Genomic DNA, 25,516 nt, shown 5'->3' with positions numbered 1-25,516 from the left:
CAAGTTCAATTTGAGGGTCTTTTGCAGATCCTCAACACACTTCACCAAGCACATGTTAAGAGCCCCTCATTTCTTAAATTCCCATTTTAAGGCACTTGCATATAAGATACATGCCCATCTTTCATATCATGCATTGCAGAACAATCTCAGCTATCTATATAATGAGGCGCCATTGTCATAAGGCAAGAGTGTAAAGAGAAAATATGACTCTAAAGCTGAATAATTTAATCTCGATTTTGGGAAATTCTTCATATCTCTTGTGAAAACATAACTTTACTCAGGTGGGCGCATGGTTTTGGTGATGGAAATTGGTTTCCTAAAGGTTTAAGGTTCTCAAAAGCAGTGAAATATATGAATAAAATGGTCGATACATGTAAATAAATGTCTATAACTAAATTTTTTATGATCGTTTTTGGAGTAGAAATGTGGTCTTTCACCAAAATGATGAAAAAAATTGGACTGAGAAATGACTTCATACTGCAGATTAAGCTTCATGGGCGTGTGTGCAAATAAAAAAGGATCATGATGATCAAATAAGGGCCGCCGCACTTCTAATATAAAAATGTCTGTTGGGATATTTGATGTTTTAACACATAGAAGTTCACTAGAGCTCCTTTTGAGGAGAGAAAATCTAATTTTAAAATGAAGGTTCCCATTTATGAAAGTGACCGTTTCAACGTGTAAAACAAAATGTGACAAAATATATATATATTCATTGCAAAGAAGACAAATTTCAACAGATTTTTGGAGGTTGCGGTTCAGCGAGACAGCTTTAGTAGGAAAAAAAAATAATTTTTCACATAAAATGAGGATACCTGCAAAATAAGGTTTTACTGTTAAGTTTTAGAAGCAATTTAGTATAGTTGGTATAATTGAAAAAAACAGAAATGGCTAGAAGACTTTTAGGGGAATTATAGTGGGGATCAGATGTTGAACGAGATCCTCCATGAACATAAGTTGTTTGTCAAAGTCAGAACAGTTTGTCACATGAGAGGTTTCTGTGTTCACACTTTTGTTTGTGCTCTTTATCTGTGTGAAAACCCTGATGCCACATCCTCTCATGCACCAGGATTTGGCAATATTTGTATTGTAAAGTATGGAGGTTGATGTCCAGCCATAATACCTAAAGATGTTTTTTTTTTTCATGTCTTTAGTTGTTGCTCATTAAGTCATGAATACAGAAATAGCTTCAAGTTTCAAAGTTGTGTTCGTATTGTTTGTTCCATGAAGCTCTGTAAACAGGTGGGACACCGTCCCGATGGATGTGCTCCTAATTCCTCGAGTGGCGATAGACTTTAACTCATCATTATGAAAATGTTGATCGCACGATGTAAGGGCCTTAGAATAATGAGGCCGACGGCTTTCTATGTACAGTTCTGTCAGTTCTGTCTGCCTCGGTAGGTGCAATCTCCCGGGAAATAAGGCTCCGTTTTTTAAAACAGAAGGCAGTGTTTTCCTCGCGCTGCGTTGCCGAATCTTTTTCCAATTTGCATGACGTCGACGTGATTGCACATTCATTTGCGGAAAGCTTAGAGTTGTTGTTGTGTCGGTTGCAGTTTGAGAGACGAGACGAGAGGGAGAGAGAGAGAGCAGAAGAGCGGTCGAATCATGAGAAATTAATTACAAATTACATAATTGAAGTGTAATATATGTCTTGCGTTCTCCCCGTTGGCTTTAATAAGTCCCTAAAGTTGTAGTAGCAGGCTTTGAGAACAAATGGAAAGCGGTTGTTTTTGCTCACTTTAAGTTTCTACTCACTTTCTACACGAACCTGAGTCGCTTTACATTACAAATCCCAAGTAGATGGGCAAAGAAAAGAAGAAAATTTGCAGTAAAAACCAACCGTGACGTGATCCACACACGACCGGGCCGTGCTTCACGCTCACGCTGATCCTGGCAGACTCCTGTTTTCATTATCATCCTGAAACTGAGCTCCCTGTAACAGCTACACGGGGCTCATGTAAGCCAGGCTTTAGTTTTAATTGCTAATTCTACATCCATAAAATTAAATCCAGCCCCCGTACCTCTCCATGTTAATTAGTCTGTTCCATCTCTGTGTTCCCGTTAGGATTCACCACGTTGGGTCCAAACGAGACGTCGCCGCCCGGTCCTCGGGGCCCCGGGCGCGGCCCAGCTTCGGCTCCCGGCCCCGGCAGCCACTTCCGGTGGGCCATCAAATCCATGCGCGCCTCGAAACTGGGCCCCCCTGGAAACGTGGCCTACGCGGGCAAACGCCCCACCTGGGGGCCCCTGGAGGCCAAAGCGGGGCCGCTGGAGGTGATGACCTTGCCCACGTCCCTTCGTCGGGACAACCCGGAAAACTACTCCGGCCAGGGGAAGGACCAGGAGGGGGACGACGTCAACTCCCCGTCGGCCGCCAGGACCGCATCGGGGGAAGAGACGGAGGGGAGCGGCGACGGGAGCGACCTTCCCGGCGGGTTTGGATTGAAAGCCGAAAGCAGAAGCGCGGAAGCAAAGTCTTCACTCGGCCAAAGTCAGACGGAGCTGGTGACTGTGGCGGAGCACACCACTCTGTCCCAGTGGCAGCTAGTGCAACAGCCCACCACCCCACCTCGGGTCCCCCCAGGGCCAGACACAGCAGAGGAAGCCCGGGGAGAGATCCTCTACGTCCACAGGCCCACCGCCGATCTCTCCTCGGCTCCATCGCGAAGGGCAGAAAGTAGTTCCAATTCAGGCTTCGCCCCTCCTTTTACGAAGAACGGCAAAGACTACAACAGGACGGAGGCGGCCACATCCACACAAAGAGCCCCCATGGAGGCGCTGACGACCTCCGAAGCGACGGCAGCGACCAGAGACCCGCCGAGGACGGATCCCGTCGCCGCAACGGCTGTCACGGCCACCACGGAAATGTCCTCGGAGAGCGCCACCACCGAGGAGTCGTCCATTTCCATCTCGTGGGTTCAGGAAGCGAGGGAGAAAACGACGGCCGACCTCTCGGCTCCTCCGGCGCCCGGCGCCGGATCTCAAACCGCCGCGGGCGCCGTCTGGTCAACCACCATCGCGTCGGGCTCCAACGTCGGCGCCACAGAAATGGAATCCAGGTCTGCGGTGTCAGACTCCTTTGTGGTCGGGAGCCGGTGGACGCCGTTCAAAAGCGGCGGCCCGAAGTCGGAGGACCACAAATCTCCGGCGCCGAAGGACGGCAAAGACGCGGGCAACCCTTTCGGGATCCTCGTACCCAACTGGGCCTTCGGGCTCGCCCCGCCAGGTACGTGAGCTCCCCCTCGATGAATGAACTTGGCTGTCGCCATTATCTTCACCATGATGATGACTGATTCTCTAATCAGTAGCGATTTATTTAATTATGTATATGCCACTCAGCGAGAGTGAGGAACATCACTCACATCGCCGCTGTCCTGAGGTGAAGGACGGCACGCTGACAGACGCCCTCCGCGCGAGTTCGCAGCCTCCGCAAACCACCTGAAATACATACACCTCCGGGTCCTTACTGTGCCTGTCTCTTGTTGTTTCATTCTACATCTCTCCCACTTCTCTGCTGCTCTGACTCGCGTTGTGCATTCGTAATCCAGGCGTGCTCGCTCTCTCTCCTCTCGCTCGTCCTCCCACGTTGGTTCGGAGAGGCGGCTCCCAGGCAGCGAGGCAGCGGCACTTAGGTGAGACCAACCAGGTCTTAGTGAAGTAATTAGTGGGTCAGAGCGAGTGCAATTAGGTGAACTGGCGAGAGGCCGAGATCCCGAGATCCCGAGTCCCAAAACAAATCAATGTAGACACAAACTACAAGATGGGACTTGTAATTGACTGTCGCTTCTTGTTTTCTCGTTTTCAAGTTTTTCCATTGCTCTCTCACTCTTTCTCTTTCTCTCAACCCCCGCCCCTCCTCACAAACTTCACAATAATAGCATTGTCCATGCTGTTCGCCTCAGCACACCCACATTGATTTCTCTTGATAGTTAATGGACCTGCTACTGTGGCAGAACCCCACAGAGTAAAAAAAAAAAAGAAACACGACAACGACATGCAACAATACTACAATCTTCTCGTCCTTGTGCCGAATTTGCAATCAACCAAAATGTGTTTGCTTGTGTTTGATGTTTGTCTGTCTGGAATGAATGCAATATTCATCGCGGGCGTCTCTCTGCCACACTAATGCCACTCATTCATCCTCGGCGTGTCGGGTATTTTCAGGGTTTTTGAAAATACATTTTTGAAAATTCTGACTTGGATCATTAGTCATCCGGCTCAGGAAAAATGCCTTTCTGAAAACTTTTCTTCACAAGTCATCACACGGAGAGGTCAGAGCTGCTCGGCATCCAGTAGCTGCATATACATGAGGCTTTTTATGCCACTTACTATGAGGAAGACAGCATATTCAGAATACATGCACCTCATTAATAACGCATCTTTATTCTGTTTATAGAAATTACATCAACTTTTTTTTTTTTACATGCTTACCAACATGATTCACCACTTCATTGCCTCCATTGTTGAGTCATTTATGAACACGCTCCCGTTACCCATTGTCCTCGGGGAGAGACATACAAGCAGAAAGAGAATACTGTGATGAAGCTGAGGTGAAGTCAGCCGCAAACCAAAAACAGTGCAAAGGCTCAGCTCAGGTGGAAGGCTGTGTGGAAGGTATGACTGGCAGTCGCCCAGGGAAAAAAAAAAAATCCGTTGGCAGTGCAGCTTCCTGCAAACCTCGATTGTGTTGAATGTCAAGGCTTTTTTCATTCGGTCAAAACCAATAAACTGAAGTAGAATATCAAGAGACTCTTATTGGACGTTGGGGTGGTATAATAACACGTGCCGCAGTCTAGTGAAGGCGTTAGGAAGGGGATGTGAACCGTGTGAGTTTAAGAATATACATGGATAAGATTGTTAAGCGGGTAGTTACATTGTTTCAGTTGTTGCATTCCGGTTGTTATTTGTTAACTTGTTACTTTAAACTGTTACATTGTATCAGAAAGTCAAGTTATTTTGTCACGTTGTTACAGTAGTAAGTAAAAAGTCATTCATATTAAACATGAATAACCATTTAAGCATGATCTCTCAACTCATTTTAGTAGTTTTGCTGCCTACGCAAAACATTTTTGGTTCAGAAATGTCAACATTCAACACATCCGTGGTTTGCTTGAACACGAAACTGTTTTGCTGGGGTTAAATTTGACCATGACTGTGTCCATTAACGAAGTGAACCTTTGAGATGTCAGAGAAGCTAGATTTTGGTTTTAAGTAATTGCAGGAAGATTGAATGTTAAATAGTTCATTACAAACACAAGAATGAAAAGGAGTACAGGAGCGCGCTGTTCATCTACTTCTGTATTTCTGGTACGGTGACATTTGAATGGACCTGCTCTGGTTTGAGTGATTAGTAGCAGGAGAGCCGCTCCCTCTGAGTGACCTTTTGTAGTTGTCAGTTATAGTACAGTGGAAATTACACCAATGGTCGTCCGCCCATTACAGCAGAGAGATAGAGACAGAGAGGAGGGGGAAAGGGCAGATGGATGGACAGCTCTGGGAAGGAAGAATTGGGGGAGGGAGAAAAAGAAAGAGAGAGAGGGTGTGAGGGGTGAGTGTGTCCTCTACTCTGCTATAGGTGGGAGTACATGAACCTCTTTAATCAATGATCAGAAGCCACACTAACACATTCCCATGGGCCTCCAGCGAGCACGTCGCTCCTCATCTATGTTCCCGTCCTTCCTTCCAGCTCCTCTTCCTTTTTTTTCTCTCCTCCTCTTCTTTCTTTACATTTCTTCCAATCCTCGTCCATTGTTGGTTATCAGCCCAGTTTCAGCCCCTCTGTGTCCTATTTGGCCGTATATCAGAGTGATAAGACGCTGGTTTGAAAAGAAAAGCATCCACCACGTCCAGCTTTCCGATTCCCCCGACGCTGTGGCCTCCAGCTAAACCCACACAGATGGGTGGACGCACGCGAACACATGAAGACTAAATGTATGTGAAGAAGCACCAGCGTGCCAAGCTCGCTCAGGAGTAAACCTCCATAATCCACCCCACGCCACACACACACACACACACACACACACGGAGTACGTCTTAATCCTTTTCTGTGAGAAAGTAAACAAGTCTCCTTTTATGTCTTTTTTTTTTTTAATAACTCCTATCTTCATTTCCATATTGTCTAATCCTAAAGTCAGTATTTATGGAAGTTTGTAACACCGAGAGGAAAGTTACAAAAGCGGCTTCTTAGTCCAGCGAATCTCAGTAGGCGTGGGATCGTACCGGGCGGCTCACAGCGCCGTAGGTCTGATGACGAAGCACGGCGGGCGGGACGGGACGCAGTCCGTCCAGCCTTTTAACCTTTTTTGGAAACTCCCGCTCCCATTTTCAGTCCCAGCATGCCCCATTCAGACAATCTTTTGGCACAAAATACGTAATTTTTCCATTTTTGAACCAAACAACACAGTTTTTTTGACTGAAACTCCTTCATAACAGACCAAGGCTTTGTTCTGGTGTGATTTCCGTTGACTTTTAGGTCCAAACCTTTCCAAAAAGGTGTCTTATTGACCACTTGAGGAGGCTTTTTTTTTGGGAATCTGGCTCATATCATGCTGAATGTTCATAGTTACGCTCAAATTATCTTTTAAAAGTGTTGTTTTTTTTGCAGATATTTTTCCCCAAGACTTTGCTGAACAAATACACACAATAAACACAAGTATTGGAATTAATTAGGAGTTCCTACGACGACTCAAACACAGGGAGAAAAAGCAGATCTGGAGCCAAAACTGGTTCCACAGTTTTCAACGGGTTAACTTTCCGGTGTCGGTTCAGGCAAACAGGGAACACGATGCCTCTGAGTTATCGCCTTCTTGACTCGGGCCTCGTCCCGGGCCCGAGATACATCAGAGCTCTGGCGGCATCGATGACACGGCAGCCAGCCCGCAACCAAATTAGAGTGTTAAATTTGAAGGAGAGGAGCCAGTAGCTTGAAGTGTGTGTGTGTGAGTATGTGTGTGTGTGTGTTTGTGGATGCAAGGGGGGAAAAGACAGAGATAAATGGAGACGGGGACATATTATCAGTTTGTGTCTGTGGATGGATGTTCAGTTTGTCTGCTGGCGGTTGGAGTCCTTGGATAGGCCGTCTGGAGCGAGAGGGCACATTCTCGCTGCTGCATATAAGAAGTCTATCGATTTTTTTCTCCCTCCGCCGTTTTCTTCCTCTATCTTCCTCTATCTTTCCCTCCCTCTTTTCTCACTCTCCCTCGCTCCACGTCCACCCTGATTTTATGTCTTTTATTACTCTTCCGGTCATTGTCATGACTCTCGCTGGCATAATGTTTCGATAGCCTCCTGAACTCCGATGTGTTGCAACACAATTCAATTGTCGTCTCACCGTATCTGTCCACCCGTGAGATCCCCAACCCTCAGCAGGATCCTCGTCTGACGTTTACATTTTTTATTTTTTATTTTTTCAAAGTGTCACCTCCCTTAAATCCATCCACTGCCTAATCTGTCATCCCGCTATCTGCTTCTCGTCTCCAAGTGTCTCTTCTCTTCTTTCTTTTCATGGTGTAATTCCTCCATTTTTTTCTATATCAAACCCTCCTGCTGAAAGCTAATCCTCTGCTATTGGCTGCCGCATATTAAATGAATGGGATTTTGTTAAAGAACAGCCTTCAGGGCCACTGGGCTCCGTCGTGGTGTGGGATGAAACGGCGTTACGCAGCACTCTGTACCGACTGAGCACGGGCTCTTTGTATCCGGCTAACCGGGGGAATAACGGAGCAACCCGAGTGTTGGAAATGAGCTTAAGTACAATGTGATGCAGTCAAACCTTCATGTGGTTCGTCTGTTGATGACTGGAAATGAATTAAAGCGCAAACTTTTGTGTGAATCGGAAACGATCCTCTGATTCCAGCTTTCGGGTTCAGGGCTGCGGAGGAGATATAGAAAGTAAGTAATAGAAATCAAACCTTTGTTTATTACAAAAAAACGTCAAAGTCGCATCATTGTCTCTCACGGGAAAGAGACCAGAGAAAGGTAATCGATGCCTCATCTGTCGCTCACCTCACCGGCAAAAATGAAAAAGTCCCTGACAGCTTTCCTTTGTGACCTCCGGCCGCCTTATCCTGACGCTACCGAAGCCCACGCGGATGGCTACGTTGCTAAAGCTAGTAATGTGTTCCCAGACTCTCCCTACGCAGAACCAGCCCCTTCAGATTAGCCTCTATATCAGAAGGGAGTAAACACGGTGCTGTGTGTCTGGTGATGCTAATCTCATATTGTGGGTAATGGAGTTCCCCATAAGCAGAGTGTGTCACCCTGGAGCAACGGGGCTGCCATCAAATATGGATGTGTTCCTCTAAGAGCAGTCACTCTGACAGGTCTTTGCAGGCTAAACATAGGTGTAATTAATAACATTAATTATGGCCCTGTGCCATTCAGGTGGGCCGGTGCGGTCTGGTACAGTGCATGCTGGCTCACTGGAAAGGTGACTCACTCAAAGGCAACGGGGACATAATTGACCCTTTGCTTAGCCCCGCCCCCTGCTGCTACACCGCCAAGCTGTCAGCGCTACGGGACAATGTGCCCGTGAAGCTGGACGGGCCTTTATTCAGTGTGACAATAATTTAAAAGCACAAGCTGCGAGTGGAATACATTCAGTCTACCTTCAGGAGCGCGGGACCCTGTTCATTTATATGAAAGTTGCTTGTGAAGCAGAAAAAGTTTGACTTTTGACTACACACTTACCCAGATCGTTCACATCAATGGGGTCCATAGAGCCATTAGCATCAGCGTTTATTTCAACCTTGCCTAATGTTTAGAATAAGGGCTGTTCAAGTGTTTTTACTGGGAAGGAAAGCTGCTAAACAGATGTTTCCTTCCCATATGAGTCTATGGGGAAAGTGTGTTTATGCCCAATGGCATCACATAGATCCACAAGTTGTAATTCTCTGCTGTGAAAAGGACCGAGATGGTGACTGCAGACCAGGCCACATAACCGCTAACATGCGGGTTGCTTTCAATTCTGGTGCCTGTAACTTCTAAAGTGACTTTAGCAAAGACAAGCCGGTCTAATCTACCAACACGTCCCTCTACAAAATCTGCAAAAGTACGACTTCTTTATCATAAATAGAGGCTGACTATCCAACCAGGGCCGGGCGAGAAGCTGGAGAGCTGAACGAACAGGGAACGAACACACAACAAAGGCAACAAAATGTCGAAATGACAGGTAATACAACTGATACGGTGTAGACTGAGCACCAAGAGAGGAACAGTCGATAAGGACAGAGGTAAAGATTAAGAAGAGTGAGCAGATTAACGCTGAATATGGAGCAGGGAGGGAGCGCGTAGACAGAAGCCATCAGTCTCCAGGAAGCTACGAGGTCGTACATCATGTTGAATTTAAGTCCTGCTTAAATAGTTCTCGCGGAAGCTCTCGTGGTTGTAAACACACGTGTGTGTGTGCGAGCGCGGCGGGCTCGCGATGTCTCTCCCCGGATCGAGTCGAGCGCCGTGCCCGGAAAAAAAAGGTTGTTGAACATCGCAGCACGCTTTGCGATATGAAAGGCAAATATTTGCCAGTTCGCAAAGTGCTGTTTGGTTCTCGAACCGTTAAACTGAAACGGCGACTAAATAATTCAGAGAGGGGTTTTTATGTGTAGCAGGCAAGAAAACGCTCAAGCAAAAGCACTGGTGAGTGTTGTGGGGGATAGAAAGCGTTGATTTATACATGCAAAAAGTCAATGAAACAAACAGCTATGTTTGTAAAGCTCATGCACCGACAAAACTCGGCTTTAATTTTCCGCTGCGAGCCAGAAAAACATAACAGAAAAGCTCGCTTCAACCGGCGTTTTTTACAGCATCATAAAAATGCTTTATTATCTTTGCTGCCACAACAAAACCTGGTGATTATTCCGACTCTCGCTCATCACAGCTGTATTTTGTTTCCCAGCTCGCGTGACCCAGAGCTCCCATTATGGCGGATGAACGACTGGATCTCTTGACTCGTGCTGGTGGCGGAAAAAAAACAACCAAGTTGTGTCGTCGTTGTTTTTTTTATGAATATTTTCTCACATCACGGCTCCTCTGATCAAGTCGGGCGGCGAAGCAAATGTGCCGCGTTAACGTCGCTTCCTGTTTCCCCCAGCGCGCGACACGTGACCTTTAAAAATTGCGTATTTGTTCGGTCAGTACGCTCACACGCGCACTGCACGGGGCATCGCTCCGAGAAATGTCGGAGGTCTCTTCCTGGCGTTTTAACTTTCCATAACTTTGCATATTTGGGTTGTGGGGGGAGTTTTACAATAATCGGTTGCTATTCCCACAGCAGCCGAAACTCAAACTTGCAAAGTAAAACAAACAAGCAGCCGATGGTTTCATCGGCTGCTTGTCGGCGTCTCCTCTGAGTCGTTTTAATTCTGTCTCCTCTGTTAACCAGATGAGAGAAGAACTCTGGGGAGCCGTGTGTCATTAAACCCCATTAAAAAAAAACAGACAAGGGACTCACTGTCTTCCACGATGAATCCCTGAATCTCGGGTTTTTTGGATTGTCAGGCCCCCCCGAGGGCCCCTGAGGGTGCGTCGAATTTCATCAAGCGCCGTCACCTCTCCGAAGCCGCCAAAATGGGAAATGATGGGATGGCTCTCGGCAGGGCGCCGTCAGAAGGAATACGACCCCGGCTATGTGACCGTCACAATGGAGCATTCAGGCGCTATCAGATTAGCCGCCAAGAATCTGCTTCCCCTCCTCACTGAGAGAATGTTTCACTTCTCTATCTGAACCGAACGGGTCCGTCCTGTTGGAGGACAACGAGAGGAGACGGACGAGCAGAACACAGTCGCTCTGCTTTTTTTATTACCTCGACAAACCAGGAGGATCTGAGTTCAGATTTATTATGATGGGAACCTGCTCAGCGGATAGGAGCTCCGTCAGATCTGAACCGCGGCGTCCCTGAGACGCATTCTCATTCTCCATTTGCAGTCACACATGCGAGCACACTGCACGCACAAAAGAAGAAGAAAAAAAAAGAAACGGAGCCGCCCGCCGCCAAGGTTAACGGCGAAAAATGCATGATTTCAAATTGAGGTGGGGTTTTTTTTTTTAGCTCCAGAGGAGCGGCAGCGGCGAGGATGAGTGCACCCAGCTGGAGGTTTTTTTTCCTTTCTTTCCGAGCTGCCAGATTGCCTGACTGACTTCACTCCCTCTCACTCTCGCCGGCGCTGAAGGCAGAAGCGGGAGCGGTGGCAGCCGGCGGTGTTTTGCGCTGCTGGCGTCAGTCACAACGCATCACGCGGCAGCCAGCCCCCAGCGGGGTGGAGGGGTGGAGGAAGGGTGGAGGGGCCTCCTCGTGTAGGGCATGTCAGACACACCCCACAGAGCGGCCCCAGCAGGGAGCATTCACAGGCAGGGAAATAATTAAAAGGGATAGTTTGGATGTGTTTGAAGCCGGGGTGGGACGAGGTTCTCGCCATATTGCCTTCAGCGAGGGACGGCCGGCTCGCCCCGAGTTTGGTTAAATAGTTACGAGACATCAAGTAGTTTTATACACATTTTTAAGTATGTTTAAGTACTTGTATACACATTTTTATACCATCTGTATATTTAACATTCTTCTTACTGTAAATTTAAATTTTGTTTTTCTTCCGTTCTACTGTTTATTTATATTACTTGATTTTTTATCTTTATTTACTTGTGAGCAATGCTGCTGTAATCCTGTAATTTCCCCACTGATGGACTAATAAAGGATTATCTTATCTTATCTCTTAAAATGTACCTCACGTCATCCAAATGTAAGCGCCCAAAAAGAAAGGTCCACCAAAAAAAGTTATATTTTCACGACTTTCCTATGAGGAAACAAAGCAACCCCCCCAAAAATACCAGTAATTATCCCTCGTGGAATACAGGCATTGCTTTCGGTTTGTTTGTTTGTGTTGTTGTGTGTCTTTGGTGAATCCGAACACTAACCAAAGTCACACAATAACACAAACAGGCACAGCGATCGAGGCAGTTTGCAGTGTTCAACGAGGTAAAATAAGTGTTTTTTTCAATGGAGTCTGGTGGCGAGAGCGTTGATTTCAGATCCCTGCTGGAAACATAGACCGTATCGGCATCTCATGGCAAATTAAACTGGCGAAATATTCTAAATATAACTTAAAATCAAAGTATAAATCTATTTCAGGACATTGATTTTTTTTTCTTTTTCTTTAAAGTTGGCTAAAATATGTTGTGCCGGCATCCCCGTCCATCGCGTTACATTGCCGTGCTTCTGCGCAGTAACTCCTGTGTGTCATCTCTTGTTAGTCACACACTTCCTATGGTTGAGTACTGCATGCAAACCCCACGTCGAAAAAACATCCAAACTATCCCTTTAAAAGCCTCGAGCGGGACGACGGCGTCTGAAGTGCCGCGAGTGGCGGACATGAAAGTGTAAATTACAGAGTCTGGTGAGTTATAAAAATAAATGTTTGCAAATAGCAACCTGAGGAGGCCTGGAGGAATTTTTTGGGAGAAGCAAGCGTCGTTTTAGAGATTCAGCTGGCAGGGGCCACAGCGAGGTCACGCAAAGTAGTTCTTCTTTGTTGAGTTTTAAACAGGTCTCCAGGCAAAGCCTCCTGCCCACAGCTTCCACGAATAATGCTGCTCCGCTGTCAGAACAACTTCTTGATAGTAACCACAGTGGAATACGAACACGCAGGCGAGAGAGGATGAGATCCCCAATCTGTGTGTGTGTGTGTGTTTCCTGCTTTCCCTTTCCGACTTTGGGTTATTTTGTGACGGCGTATTCACAGCGAGCCGCACAACACGGCGAGCCGCGCTTGTGCAAAGTTAGTGGAGCTTGAGCCCGAGCCGACCTGTTCGCGTCCGCGGTGCAACATGCGCAAGACGTTTGGGAGAAGTGGAATATAAATAGGAGGGTTTTTTGGGGCGATGAATCATTGTCACGCGATTGGGCATCGTCACTTTTCTCAGCCGCTGCGCCAACCTCAGTGGGACGCCATGAAAGTGACTCACCAAATGTGAGAGAGCGGCGCAAATCAGCTTTTCCAAATGAGGGGAAAAAAGTGTTGTTCACGCGCCACAAAATGTGTTGCGGAAGGCTTACGATGTGCCCTTCGTAAGGTGAATTTACATGTGTGGAGCCAGCGAGTGTCTGATCACATTTGCATGTGTGCTTTTTGTAATGAAACCCACGCTGACGACTCTGCAGGTACCGCTGGATTCCTGACTTCCTGTTGAGATTGAACCAAAGCAGTCGCACAGTCAGAGTCGTAATTGGAGAATGTTGAAGTTAAAAATTGTATTTTTTTTTTTTTACAAATCCGTGATACTTTTTCCCATGAGTGCTGTGTGCGTTTACGACACTCAAAAGTCAGAAAGAATACAAAAAAACTAACCGTGCGTCTGGTCAAGAAGAACCACGAGGACAGAAAACACACAAATAGTAAATAAGTAAAAAAGAATATATAATAATAACCAAAACAATCAAAACTACCATGCAACACTTTGTCAGTCAATCGTGTCAACCATGATTTCAGTCCAACATACAGATATATACAAAAAAATGACATCCAATGAGTTCTTTTCACAGGGTTTCTTTAACTTAAGTTTAAAGTGTATGGGGTTGCATAATGGTGAAGCATAGCGCTTGTCTTTTGAAGCGTTACTGAGCCTCTAAAGGCATCAAAATCCAGAAATCTGCGAGGTTAGGGAGGGCGAGTCACCTGTCAGTTTCCTTATTTTGACACATATTTTGGTCCATGATGATTATAATGAATTAGATTGTGAGTGCCTTTCATGTGAAACAACACGAAAACAAGCAAAAACCTCTAAATGTAAAACAGGAATGAGCTCAGCGTCTCAAGTTGAGGGCGGCTTGTGGGGTTTTTGCAGCAGCCGTCGTGCCGGTCGTGTGCGATTGTATCGAGGCCGCCGCAGTAAATCAATCATGGAGCGCGTTGACGGGACCTGTCAAGTGTGCAGACGCAGTCCCGTTGCCTTCAGGTGGCCGTAGGGAGATAGAAGATAAGTAATGCGCTCAGTGATACTCATAAGACAGTCCATGTTACCCCCCATTTTGTCTGCCACTCACGACAGTTGCATTGTTGATGTCGATCTAAATCTGTGAAGCGATTGGAGAGTCTCTCATGGAGGCGTTGATGTCTTTCATTCAGGATCATTTTGTGTTGGCCGGCTCTTGGTACGACATCTTAGACGTCACGAGGGAAGGAAATTCCCCGTGCGTTGATGACGGATGAGTCAAACAAACACTTTCACCCAGGAGACTGCTGTTTAAGTCTCTTATTACCTTTTCATCTGTTCCGTAACTTACACATTTAACCGCTTCTTATATGGAACGAACGTTCTCATTTCAACCTGCGCCGCTCCTGAGAGGTTTGACTCCGGCGTCGGAGTTTGAAGCGAAGCGCCGCTGACCCGGGGTCAGTATTTAATGAGTTGGGAAGAATACCAACACCGCCAAATTGCACACATTGATTCGCAGGTCGCTTGTATTTGTTTGGCCTCTCCTCTCACTTTCAGGGCCCGCGAAAATACCAACGTACAGGTCAAGGTGAGGAACACACTCATTTGTCTTTGTGCTTCTTGCACCACTCGTCTAATTGTCCATGAAAACTGGAGCTAAGCCTTCGCTTGCGTGTACCTCCCTCCCTTGATTTGGAGGCGTGTGTGTGCATGTGCATCGCACTGGGACGTCACATGACGCAAAACCAAACATGTTCTTTTCAGTAATCATGTACGCCTCGACATGAATAATGCAGGATGTGTCGCTGACGGTTATTGTTACTCCCCACTTTCAGTCTTGTGTGCGTGTGGAATATTGTTGGATGATAAATTTTTAAAAAAAAAGTGGGTATGCGGGTTGATTCAATATTCTCATTTCACAAAGCCCCGAAATTGATAGAACAGACACATTGAAGAGAGGCGAGGGGGGGAAAAGAAAGAAAAAAAAGGTGGATAGAATGTGTTTGTGATGATAAGCCAAGATGGATTATTTTCTTTCCACTCTGACAGCCCAGATAATGCAATTTATTTAGGACGAATGGAGACGCCACAAGTGCCGCTCTTGTAACAAAAGACCCTCAATTCCTTCGTCGGTCTCGCCGTATCGGGTCGCATTGAATTGCCGGCCGCGTTGCTCCCCGCGTTGCTCCCCGCGTTGCCCTCTCCGCTGCTGATTCGGTGTGACGCTCGGTTCACGAGGTGCTCACCGAGAGCGCGCCGGCTGCTTTCTGCTGTCTCAGGCTTCTGGCACTGGAGCTAATTGCAAGTGTCACACTTTTTCATAGTGTGTGTGTGTGTGTGTGTGTGTGTGTGTGTCTGTGTGTGTGTGTGTGTCTGTGTGTGTGTGTGTGTTTGTGCTGAGAGGAGGAAAACATTCAGTGCAGTTGAAAGGAGGTGGAACTGGAAACGGAGAGGAGTCTGTCCCGAAATAGAATCAGAAACTCCGTTATTAAATTGTCTCTGTGAACTTTATACTTTTGCATTTTCCAATAACTTTAACGTGGAAGTATATTCAAACTTATAAGCGTTATTCTCCACCTCTCTTTCTTTTTGTGGAATGTAGCTGCAGGGCTGATTTAGATCTGTGCACCAATTGTTCTCTCCAGATTCAATATTTAGAAAATGAACAAACAAACAATCAATAATTTCATTATTTATTCATGAGTTTCAGACAATAAAAACAAAATAATACAAAATGAAAAACAGGGGGCCACAGAGTCGATGTGATATAGATTTTGTGACTCATAATGTCAGATTTGTGTTATAGGGATGATTAATTAGTGCCTTGCACTTGGAGCAAAGACACTTGCGTTGACAGCATATGATTTCATGTATAATCAAAAACTATTAAATACAAATTGTTTAATTTGCACCACCCAGTGTAACTCATATGCATGCACTTAACACACAAAGAAGTCACAAAAATGTGGCACATTAAATATCAAACTCAGTTCTTTCGCTTGAGCATAAAATCAAAGTAAAAAAAAACAACCCTTATTTATTTTTTCCATCTTTCGATTCTGGATTCACATTTTAATACGGAAGGAACAAATGACACATGGATTAGTTTCCACCCTGCAGACGTGACTGTAAATTGATCATAGCACTTTGTAAATAAATGATAACTTGGAACAGTTTAATATATTGGCACGGTAGGCTCAGTCATTTGAGTAATCCAGTGTTGATTGCAGCGTTCAGCGTGCTCAGTAATAATTAATGCGCCGCTGTCGGGGGTTCCACGTTTCATCACAAGTTTATTTTTCTTTTTTCTTCGCCAACCTCCTGCAGCAACACGACACAAAACTGCAGGTAACAACGTCCACAGACACAGACAGGAAACAGAAAGGGCACTCGAGAGGTCACATGACCTCCACCGGGCGGTTCTCATGCAGCGTCAGTCGGTGTAAGTCGTACAAACACCACAAAAACCCCACACGGGGCAGGCGGGAGGTTTCACCAGGAGAACAGTGTTCGCACCGCGCGTGAAACATGAATTCATCGTTGATTTATTTGTCACGTAACTTACAAACGTAGCTAACGCCACTTACAGCAGTTATTCTGACACAAACCACGATGTTTTCTTTACCTAACTAAGTTGATTTTACCTAAACATAGCAATGTGTTTCACTACTTTTACCTTTTTAACTAAGTAGGTTTTTTGCTTAAACCTAGCCAGGTTTTTCACAATCTTTTTAGTTATTTATTTGCCTTAACTTAACTAAGTTATTTTGTTGCCTAAACATAACTAAGTTTTTTTTTTTTGCCTTAACATAACTACGTTGTTTTGTTGCCTAAACATAACTAAGTTGTTTTGTTGTCTAAACATAACTTAGTTGTTTTGTTGCCTAAACATAACTAAGTTGTTTTGTTGCCTAAACATAACTAAGTTGTTTTTTTTTTTGCCTTAACCTAACTAAGTTGTTGTGTTGCCTAAACATAACTAAGTTGTTTTTTTTGCCTTAACATAACTAAGTTGTTTTGTTGCCTAAACATAACTAAGTTGTTTTGTTGCCTAAACATAACTAAGTTGTTTTTTTGCCTTAACATAACTAAGTTGTTTTTTTTGCCTTAACATAACAAAGTTGTTTTGTTGCCTAAACATAACTAAGTTGTTTTGTTGTCTAAACATAACTAAGTTGTTTTTTTTGCCTTAACATAACAAAGTTGTTTTGTTGCCTAAACATAACTAAGTTGTTTTGTTGCCTAAACATAACTAAGTTGTTTTTTTTGCCTTAACATAACTAAGTTGTTTTGTTGTCTAAACATAACTAAGTTGTTTTTTTGCCTTAACATAACTAAGTTGTTTTTTTGCCTTAACATAACTAAGTTGTTTTTTTTGCCTTAACATAACAAAGTTGTTTTGTTGCCTAAACATAACTAAGTTGTTTTGTTGTCTAAACATAACTAAGTTGTTTTGTTGCCTAAACATAACTAAGTTGTTTTGTTGTCTAAACATAACTAAGTTGTTTTTTTTGCCTTAACATAACTAAGTTGTTTTGTTGTCTAAACATAACTAAGTTGTTTTTTTGCCTAAACATAACTAAGTTGTTTTTTTGCCTTAACATAACTAAGTTGTTTTGTTGTCTAAACATAACTTAGTTGTTTTGTTGCCTAAACATAACTAAGTTGTTTTTTTGCCTAAACATAACTTAGTTGTTTTGTTGTCTAAACATAACTAAGTTGTTTACTCTAACTATTTTGAAAAGACTGCATACATTTACACACATGAAGGCGTTCTCTTACATATTACAATCCAATGATCCTCTCCTTCTCGTACATCAGAGGAAGCTACGTCACATTTCACTGAATTTCGACTCTTCGGCTCGCAGTAACTCGTTTGAGGCCGTAATCATCGTCATGAGTTCAATCCGGGCCTCACAACAAGGTGAGCTGTATTTTTCCAGTGTTGTTTTCACCCCTTCCACGCCTGACCACACACACAGACACACACTCTCTCGCAGGCACGCGGAGGCGCAGCTCGACACCGGCCTCCGCATGTGGTCAGACGGACAGAAATAGCCGCTCCCTCCCCTGCAGTGCTCATCAATCCTAGTTTGTCAGAGGCCGCTCTGCCCCGGCGCCGTACAGTAATCACATCGCTACACCTGCTCCCGTCCGCAAAAAACCCCTTCCCTGTACGATGTGAACACACTCCCAGAGGATGCAGACGTCTGCAGCCCTTCAAGCGGTCCAGAGAGCTGGGTTCGAGCCCAGATTCGGCCGAGTATCTAAGGTGTCGGTCGTCCTTGAGCGCTGACTTCCCGCCAGCCTGGGAACGCTCAGCGGGCGGCCAGGTGCTCTGATCTCCTTGTGGCGGGGAGATCAATAAGAGTATACGACATTATCATTCTTTCACAATGCCTTTTATAGCATATGTGAACCCCTCGGATTAATAGCGCTGTAGTCCTGTGGTCTTAACAACCACATGTCCGCATTCATTGCATCACACGCTCAATCAAAAATGTGAGACACAGACAATTTAAAAGCCTCGGCCTCTCACGACAGCCTGCGTCATAATTCTCAGTGTCAGAAAATGTAGGATTAAACTCCTAAATCTACAAAAAAAAACATGTTTTTTTTTCTTCTTTTTCCTCCTTTTAAATTGGCGGTATTTATCTTGCAGACTGACAGTTGGTGCAGTTGGTTAAAAGGAAAGAGCTGGAAGCTTTTAGGGAGGCGAGGCGCCCTGACCCTCCCGGTCGTGTGTGTGTGTGACCGCACGGACTGAATGTCTGAAGAGTTTTGGTGTAATACTCCCCGCTGCAGCCCGCCGGCCCCTGCACACATTAGATGGAGGCGCTGACATCATCAGCGCAAAAAAACCAAAGCCTGCTCCGCCAACAAGTAATCGTGACCTCTCCGTCTCTCTGCGTCTCCTCTCCTCCCCTCTGCCACCTCTTTGTCCTCCCTTCCCGCCTCCCCGTGGCTCACCTCTGTCTATCCATCACTACGAAGCAATGCGAGACCTGCTCTCGGGGTCTGCAGCTTTGTGCTGGAGATGTGGTGTTATCTATATTCCAGCAGAAATAGGTTTCATATTTCCCTCCGGTGTGTGTTCAAGCTTGCCACGGCAGTAATTGTAGCTCATCCGCAGTGAGTGACTCGCTTGTCTGGGGACACGTTGATACGTGGATCCTATTCCTACCCGAGAGTCTGTCTTTCCGTCCTGGCAGGCGAGAGATGGAAAACTTCAGGAGTCACACAGGTCGTACGGGCAATCATCGCGTAGGTGACATTGCTAAAAAAGCGCTCAGGTTTGGGGTCAGGTGGCCACCTGTGTGCTTTTTTGTAATTCAATGTTCAGAAAGAGAAAAAGAATCATCTCAGTTTGAAGATACGATTAGGCGGGTGGTCTCCTTTATGTTTAATCTTGGGATTAAAGCAAATGTTAGCTTGACAAACAACTTTTTTGGTTTGTTTTGCTAGCTTACACAAAAAGTGACGATAGATAAAAAACAAATGTTAGCTTGACGAACAACTGTTTTGTTTGTTTTGCTAGCTTACCCAAAAAGTGACGACTCAATTCGAGCCGACAAGCTTTTTAGGGAGACCCTCTCACTTCCTGTTTGCCTCTACACATTCAAATATCCAAAAAAAAAACATGTTCGGCCCCGTGGATAACGACAAGCTAACATAGTTTGCTAGCTTACCCAAAAAATGACGACTCGGCCCAATTCCAGCCGACAAAGACAGGCTAACACAGTGAAGACAGTCAATGAAACAACTTCCTGGTTCACTTCAAGTTGTTGCATGTACACGAGCGAGTACAACCAATTATTTAACTGTGATTTTACCTCCAGAAAATGCTTAATGTACTCTTGCTAACGGTGTGTTGTTGGACCAGGCTCAGGTGTCATCCAGCGTTGGCGGAGCCACTTACGCGTTTGCATAATGGATGCCTTTTTCCTTGCTCTGCATCATCACTGAACGCATGAAACACATGTTCACCATGCAAGTGACAATATGAATATTTCACTCTGCATCACGGTTATGATGACAGCGGCACGTATTGAAGCAGTTTTAGCGCAGCTGTCCATATGGCTGCGACCGCTCTGTGTGCCTCGGTACCTTTTAGAGATGTACTGGAGCGGTAACACTCTTGCTGGAGGCCCAGGTGATGGCTTATCACGCTCATGGAGAGAAGGGGGGGGGGGACACTTGAACAGACCAAGGCATGATCTCCGTCTCAGCAAAGCTATTACAAGGTTCAGTGAGTCCAAGCACAGCAACGCGGCGGGCGATAAGCAGGTGTATGTACAGTCAAATGTAAGTGCGTGTGTGTGCAGTTTTTTTGGGGGGGACCGTGCGAGTGCGTGTCGCCCGCGTTTATTCGGTGTTTCTGTCAGCGCAACCATTTCACGCGGGCTTCCATTATGTTGAATTTGCAAAGCACTCAGCTCCGGACTTGGCGGCATGCAAGACATTTCCTTTATCGCAATCCTCTTTTATGGTCCGTTCCAAATCCCGTATGCGTGTGTGTGTGTGTGTGTGTGTGAGTTTTGACATCGGGGAGCAGCTTCCCAAATGTGCCACAGGGCCCGAGATAATCTCCCCTCCTCCTTGAGAGGCTCAGGGAAATCTGAACATGACCCCCACAGAACAGTAAAATGTCACACAGAAGAAGAACGCCGTTTAGGAAACGCTGCACCGGATTGACGAGATGTTGCAGTTGAACCTTCGCGTCTTGGTGTTGGAAGATGTGGCTGTTTCATCTACGACTGCATAGCGCACACCAGACTGTCCTCTTCCTGGGACTTTGGCTTTCTGTCTTCCTCTTCTCCCCTCCGTCTTTCGCACAGGATCAGAAAGACACGCTGAAGAGCTGGAAGAGGCGACCTATTTTAAGACCAGTGCGTAATTAATCATGAGCTAGCAGCAAGCATTAAGAGAGGAGGAAATGTATGATAGCTCCCTCTGCGACTCTCTCTCTCTCTCTCTCTCTCTCTCTCTCGCTCTCTCAATTTTTAACTTGCATATACATTTTTTGTTCCACATCTTTGTAGCCTCCCTGATTATACAACAAAAAAAAACAGCGTTAAATGTCATCTCGTGCCCTGACGCGAACGTTTAAACACCAAACCAGTGACATTTTGAGTTACTCTTAGATTCTGCGTGTGTTCTTGCAGGAAGTGTGTGTTCATGCATTCCTGCTAATTGTTGCCCGAGTCACACGAGCCGATAACTGCTCTCTCACGTCTCTATATACTGTACTCGTGATGTCACCACGAAGACTGCAGTGGCTGCTGATGGTTGACAGATGGTGAAGAGCAGCACAGTCTCATTTGTGTTTAATAAGTCGTTACTAATTGTCCGCCGATTGGATCAATGTCCTGTTCTGCTACAGCTCAGCTCTGTGTCTGTAGTACCGCCGACCGCCGCTCATCGGCGCCGGTACAGTAGACGGTTGAGGAAGAGTCCTTTGCACGTCATAAATAAAACATCTTTGCTAAAAAACATTCTAAATAGGCGAGTTTTTCCGATCAGTCGGGGATGCCGTAAATGCCGGTGAGCTAATCAATTATTCATTTTAAGATATCTCCGTCGTATTTTCCTCGCTGACAAAGAAAGCCCGGTGCAGCATTAGCAGCACGAGGCAGAGCTGCAGCATTACCCCTCAGTGGTGCGATTGACCGGAAGAATGGCCATAAGAAGTTTGGCCTCTCGGCAGCCGCAGCCGTCCATCGCTAAGTCGACTCGATGAGCCGGCCCCCGGCTGTCAGTCACGCCGCGTGCATCGCTGCCTCTTTCCGCCGCAGCAGATACATGTCCGCCTGCGCCGGGTGACTCAAATTGACTTTTTTTTAAAGCTTGAATTTAATACCAAAAGCCACATGCGGGGATACTCGCGTGTCAGGCTTATCTTTGGCACTACAACTGTGACAGATTAATGCAGGGGGAGGAGTTTTGTTCGAGCACATGTTGTGAAATGTTATAAACTTAAATGTAAGCGTTTGAAAACTGAACCGGACTCTCTTCACTCTTCTTTATATCAGCATATCTGACTTTTGCTTTTGGTGTGTATTTTTAGGGGAAGCGTTATCGTATCCATCAGTGAGACTAATATGTTGGTTCAGATAATATTTCTTAAAGTACATCAATCATTGACACCTGCAGGTTTTAATACTAAGCAGCAGCATTGCACTGGACTGAGAAGGTATTAAGTACTAAATGGGTATTAGTAGGTTAACAGAATTAGGATTAGAAACAACACAGTGACTTTTTTTAAGCTAATTACCAATGTGAGACATTCATGGTCCCCAGAGGATGCATTCAAGTGATCCTATGGTTTCACCAACAGGTCACAGGTTTCAAGAATCAGGTGAAATATCTCAACGTGCCGATCCATCCGATGATAAAGTTATCGTCACATGGATTGGCACTAACATTCATGGTCCCCAGAGGATGAACCCCACAGACTTTGTTGATTCCTTGATTCATGTTGGGCCATCACCAGATTCACTCTTGTGGCTTTGAGTGAAATATCTCATTATTTTTAACTAGTTGTTTGAGGGAAATCACCTTTAAACCCTAAGAAATAACCATAAATGATCAGATTACTGTTGCTCTGCTAAGCTAGGCTAGCTGCCTTTTAGCGAAACATCACGTATCACATTAAGTTTGCCTGTTTCACTGCATGATATCCCGTATCTTGTGCATGTTTTGTCTTAAAGGACACCCACGTTGACTCATACTATTTGAACTCTTAAAAAAAAAAAATCTAAACAGATGGCATTTTATTATATTATGTCAAAAAGAGATTGAATTTCACAGTGGATGAAAGAAGCCCACCACTTGGAAGGGAAGTGACTGTAAGCATCTTTTGAATAAATGTGAAGCCACCTTGAAAAGCTCATTTTTCCAAAATCGTATCACCCGGAGCGAGAGAGTAGGCCAAGTTTGAGTCAAAATAGCTTTTCACATCCCACCACCTCATTTACCTGGAGAGTTCCTGTGGACAGCAGCGGCGGAAAGTAGATTTAGGTTCGTGCTGATAATCTCCCGCCTTCCCCCTATTTCCTCTCTCACGAAAACACAGGAAAGCTGCTGTTGGCGACATGCTTTTATCCACCTTCACTCGATTTGACGACAAAATGGAGCGCATCGTCGAGTAGCGAGCGTGTGGCGAACCAACCGTTTGAGCGCGCTTAAACAACGCGCAGCCAACAACGCAGGTCACATCGGGTATTTATTTCGATGTTGTTGGAAACAGATTGTCCTTTTTCAACGCACGGTGTTGGGTTAGCTACTTAGAAAAGGTACAATTACGCTGCATTTTTGATGAAAGTAGCAAGTAACAGCATCTAATATGACTACTACTACTACTCAGGTTACATTTAGACCGTGCATAGTTAACTGGTTTGGGTTAGATTAATGTGGATTTAGCATTTGTTCGTGCTAGCTATGCTAATGGTTGCTCGATGCATGATTTGGAAAATAACTACATGCACCATTTGCTATTGGTAACTGTAGTTCTAACTACAGTTACCAATAGCATATATTACATGTGGTTCATGTGGTTATGTTAACTGCTATGCTACCATCTGGATGAATATATAATGACTCAAACAGCTCCTTTCCTTCAACTACTTCCTCCATTTCCTCTCCTCACACATTGACCATATCCTCCGCTCTTTTTTCCTCCATTTCATTTTATCTTTATTCCATTCATTGCTCAGCGCTTTCAACCCTCTCCTTCAGCACATCATTACCCTTTAAGTGATGTATGTTTTCAAATCACGGACAATGTTGTTTTTTTTCCTCCCCCCCTCCCTGATGTTGAATTAAGAAATGAGTCTCTAATGGTTTTTCTCATTCAGCGAATCACTTTTTTGCATTTCCAAAGGCAGACTTTCCATCACCTCTCCTGCTCCTGTGAACCAACAGCAGCCTCTCTGCAGCAGTGGGAGTCCATCAGAGGAAATTTAATACACCCTGGCGTTACTCTATATCTCACCAGTATGCAATGAGTCAGGGTCGGTACAAACATCCAGAAATGCACCCTGCACGTGCTCGCGCGCGCACGCTGGCGCATTAAACGCACTCCAACACATACAAATGACAGTATTCCCAGTCGTTCTGGGGAACTGCACTCCGTGTGCTGCCCAGCATCTCTGGGCTCATACATCATTAAGTGAGCCCGGCTGTTATTATGGAGAACATGCAGTGTATTAGATGGCCTGACAGATTGTGTCAGAGGCTGCAATCCTATCAGGATTGGATAATAAAAAGACACTTAATCTAGCCGGCTCCCTACTGTCCTTCTTTGCACACGGAATAAAAATATTCTGACGCCTGCTCTGCGGTCTAACCGTCCTTGTCAAATTCTCCTCCTCCCTCCGCCGCATCCTAAAATATAAGAGCAATAATTACGACTTAATCTTCTCAAATCTCCGCCGTTCATCCGCCGAAATCTTTCCCGTGAAGAGGCATGGAGTTATAGCCCCGGCAAACATAAAATGTGTTTATTGCCTCCTCCGCAACGCCGTAATGTGCCATAAAAAAAAAAATAGGTGCCCGCTCCCAGTATGCATGGCATGACTGGGCGCCGATCAGCTAATTTATGGGGGACTTTGGCTCATCAGTAGGACCTGGGGATGAGATGCAGGAGAACATCAGGAGAAGGGGGGGGGGAGGGGCGACTCAGCACATTGTCCTTCGCCCCGCGTGAGCATCAGTCATGATAAACAGGGGGCGCGACAGACGCACCAACGGCCGATCCGTCACCTTGTAGAAAGTCATGGAGGCCGGGGCGAGTCTACGCGGCGTCTGCCCGCTCCGCTCCCCTCCCGCCTCCGTCAGCGAGCAGCGAGAGGAGCATAATGGGGTCGTGATGCTGGCTCGGTGCCCGTCGTAGTTTGTCAACACTATCCTCGCGCTGCTCCTTTCCATGTGGTGAATAATGAATCCACATTTGTCTCCCACTCTTGTCTGTCTTCGCAGTGGAGAGCAACCCATGCCAGACCAACCCCTGTCTCCACGGAGGGAGCTGCCTGCAGGAAGGGGACGGCTATAGCTGCTACTGTCCTCAGGGCTTCTCCGGAGAGAGCTGCGAGATCGGTGAGTCACCGCCGGGTCAGGGCCGGCGGCATAAGGCGGTAACGACGGGGGCACCCGGTGCACGCTGTTATATTCTTTACTCTTGTTGTTGTTTTTCTGTGGAAAGGCGCGACTGCCCGCTCAGCTTGTGAGTCTGGACAGATGTTCAGCTTGAACTAGCGACCGTAGAGCCTGACCTCTCGTCACAAGGTGAAATAGAGGCTTGAATATGGCATCGACATAGATATTACCCAGCAATCATCGCTGCATATCGGTATGTACGAAGAAAATAACAAAGAAGTACAGTCTTTTTTCGCCCCCTGCCGGGTCGCCTCAGAGGTCAGCGGCTGCAGAAACATGCAGCGTCACTGTGGCATGAAGGAGAGAGATGGCATGACGTTTACTGTTACTGATGCAGTGGCTTCAGGAGGACGGCACCAACGGGTTTCAGCCTGTGTTGTGTGTTGTGTGTTGTGTGTTGTGTTGCCTCGTTTGTTCGCGGGACTCTGCATTCAT

General features: G+C 45.7%; 1 protein-coding gene across 1 annotated transcript in view; it reads left to right on the top strand.

The window, feature by feature from the left end:
• Positions 1-25,516, top strand: part of ncanb (neurocan b) — a 139,269-nt gene that overhangs the window by 60,634 nt on the left and 53,119 nt on the right. Inside the window, exons 9-10 of the mRNA XM_068591365.1 lie at positions 2,069-3,229; positions 24,905-25,021. Of these exons, the coding sequence (XP_068447466.1) occupies positions 2,069-3,229; positions 24,905-25,021 (1,278 nt within the window). The remainder of the gene's footprint in view (positions 1-2,068; positions 3,230-24,904; positions 25,022-25,516) is intronic.

This window comes from Clinocottus analis, unplaced genomic scaffold, assembly GCF_023055335.1.
Source record: "Clinocottus analis isolate CAN_PGR_092001 unplaced genomic scaffold, fCliAna1.0.p SCAF_25, whole genome shotgun sequence".
Lineage (NCBI taxonomy): Eukaryota > Metazoa > Chordata > Actinopteri > Perciformes > Cottidae > Clinocottus > Clinocottus analis.
The sequence above is the reverse complement of the archived record's forward strand: the minus strand, read 5'-3'. Positions and strand labels throughout refer to the sequence as shown.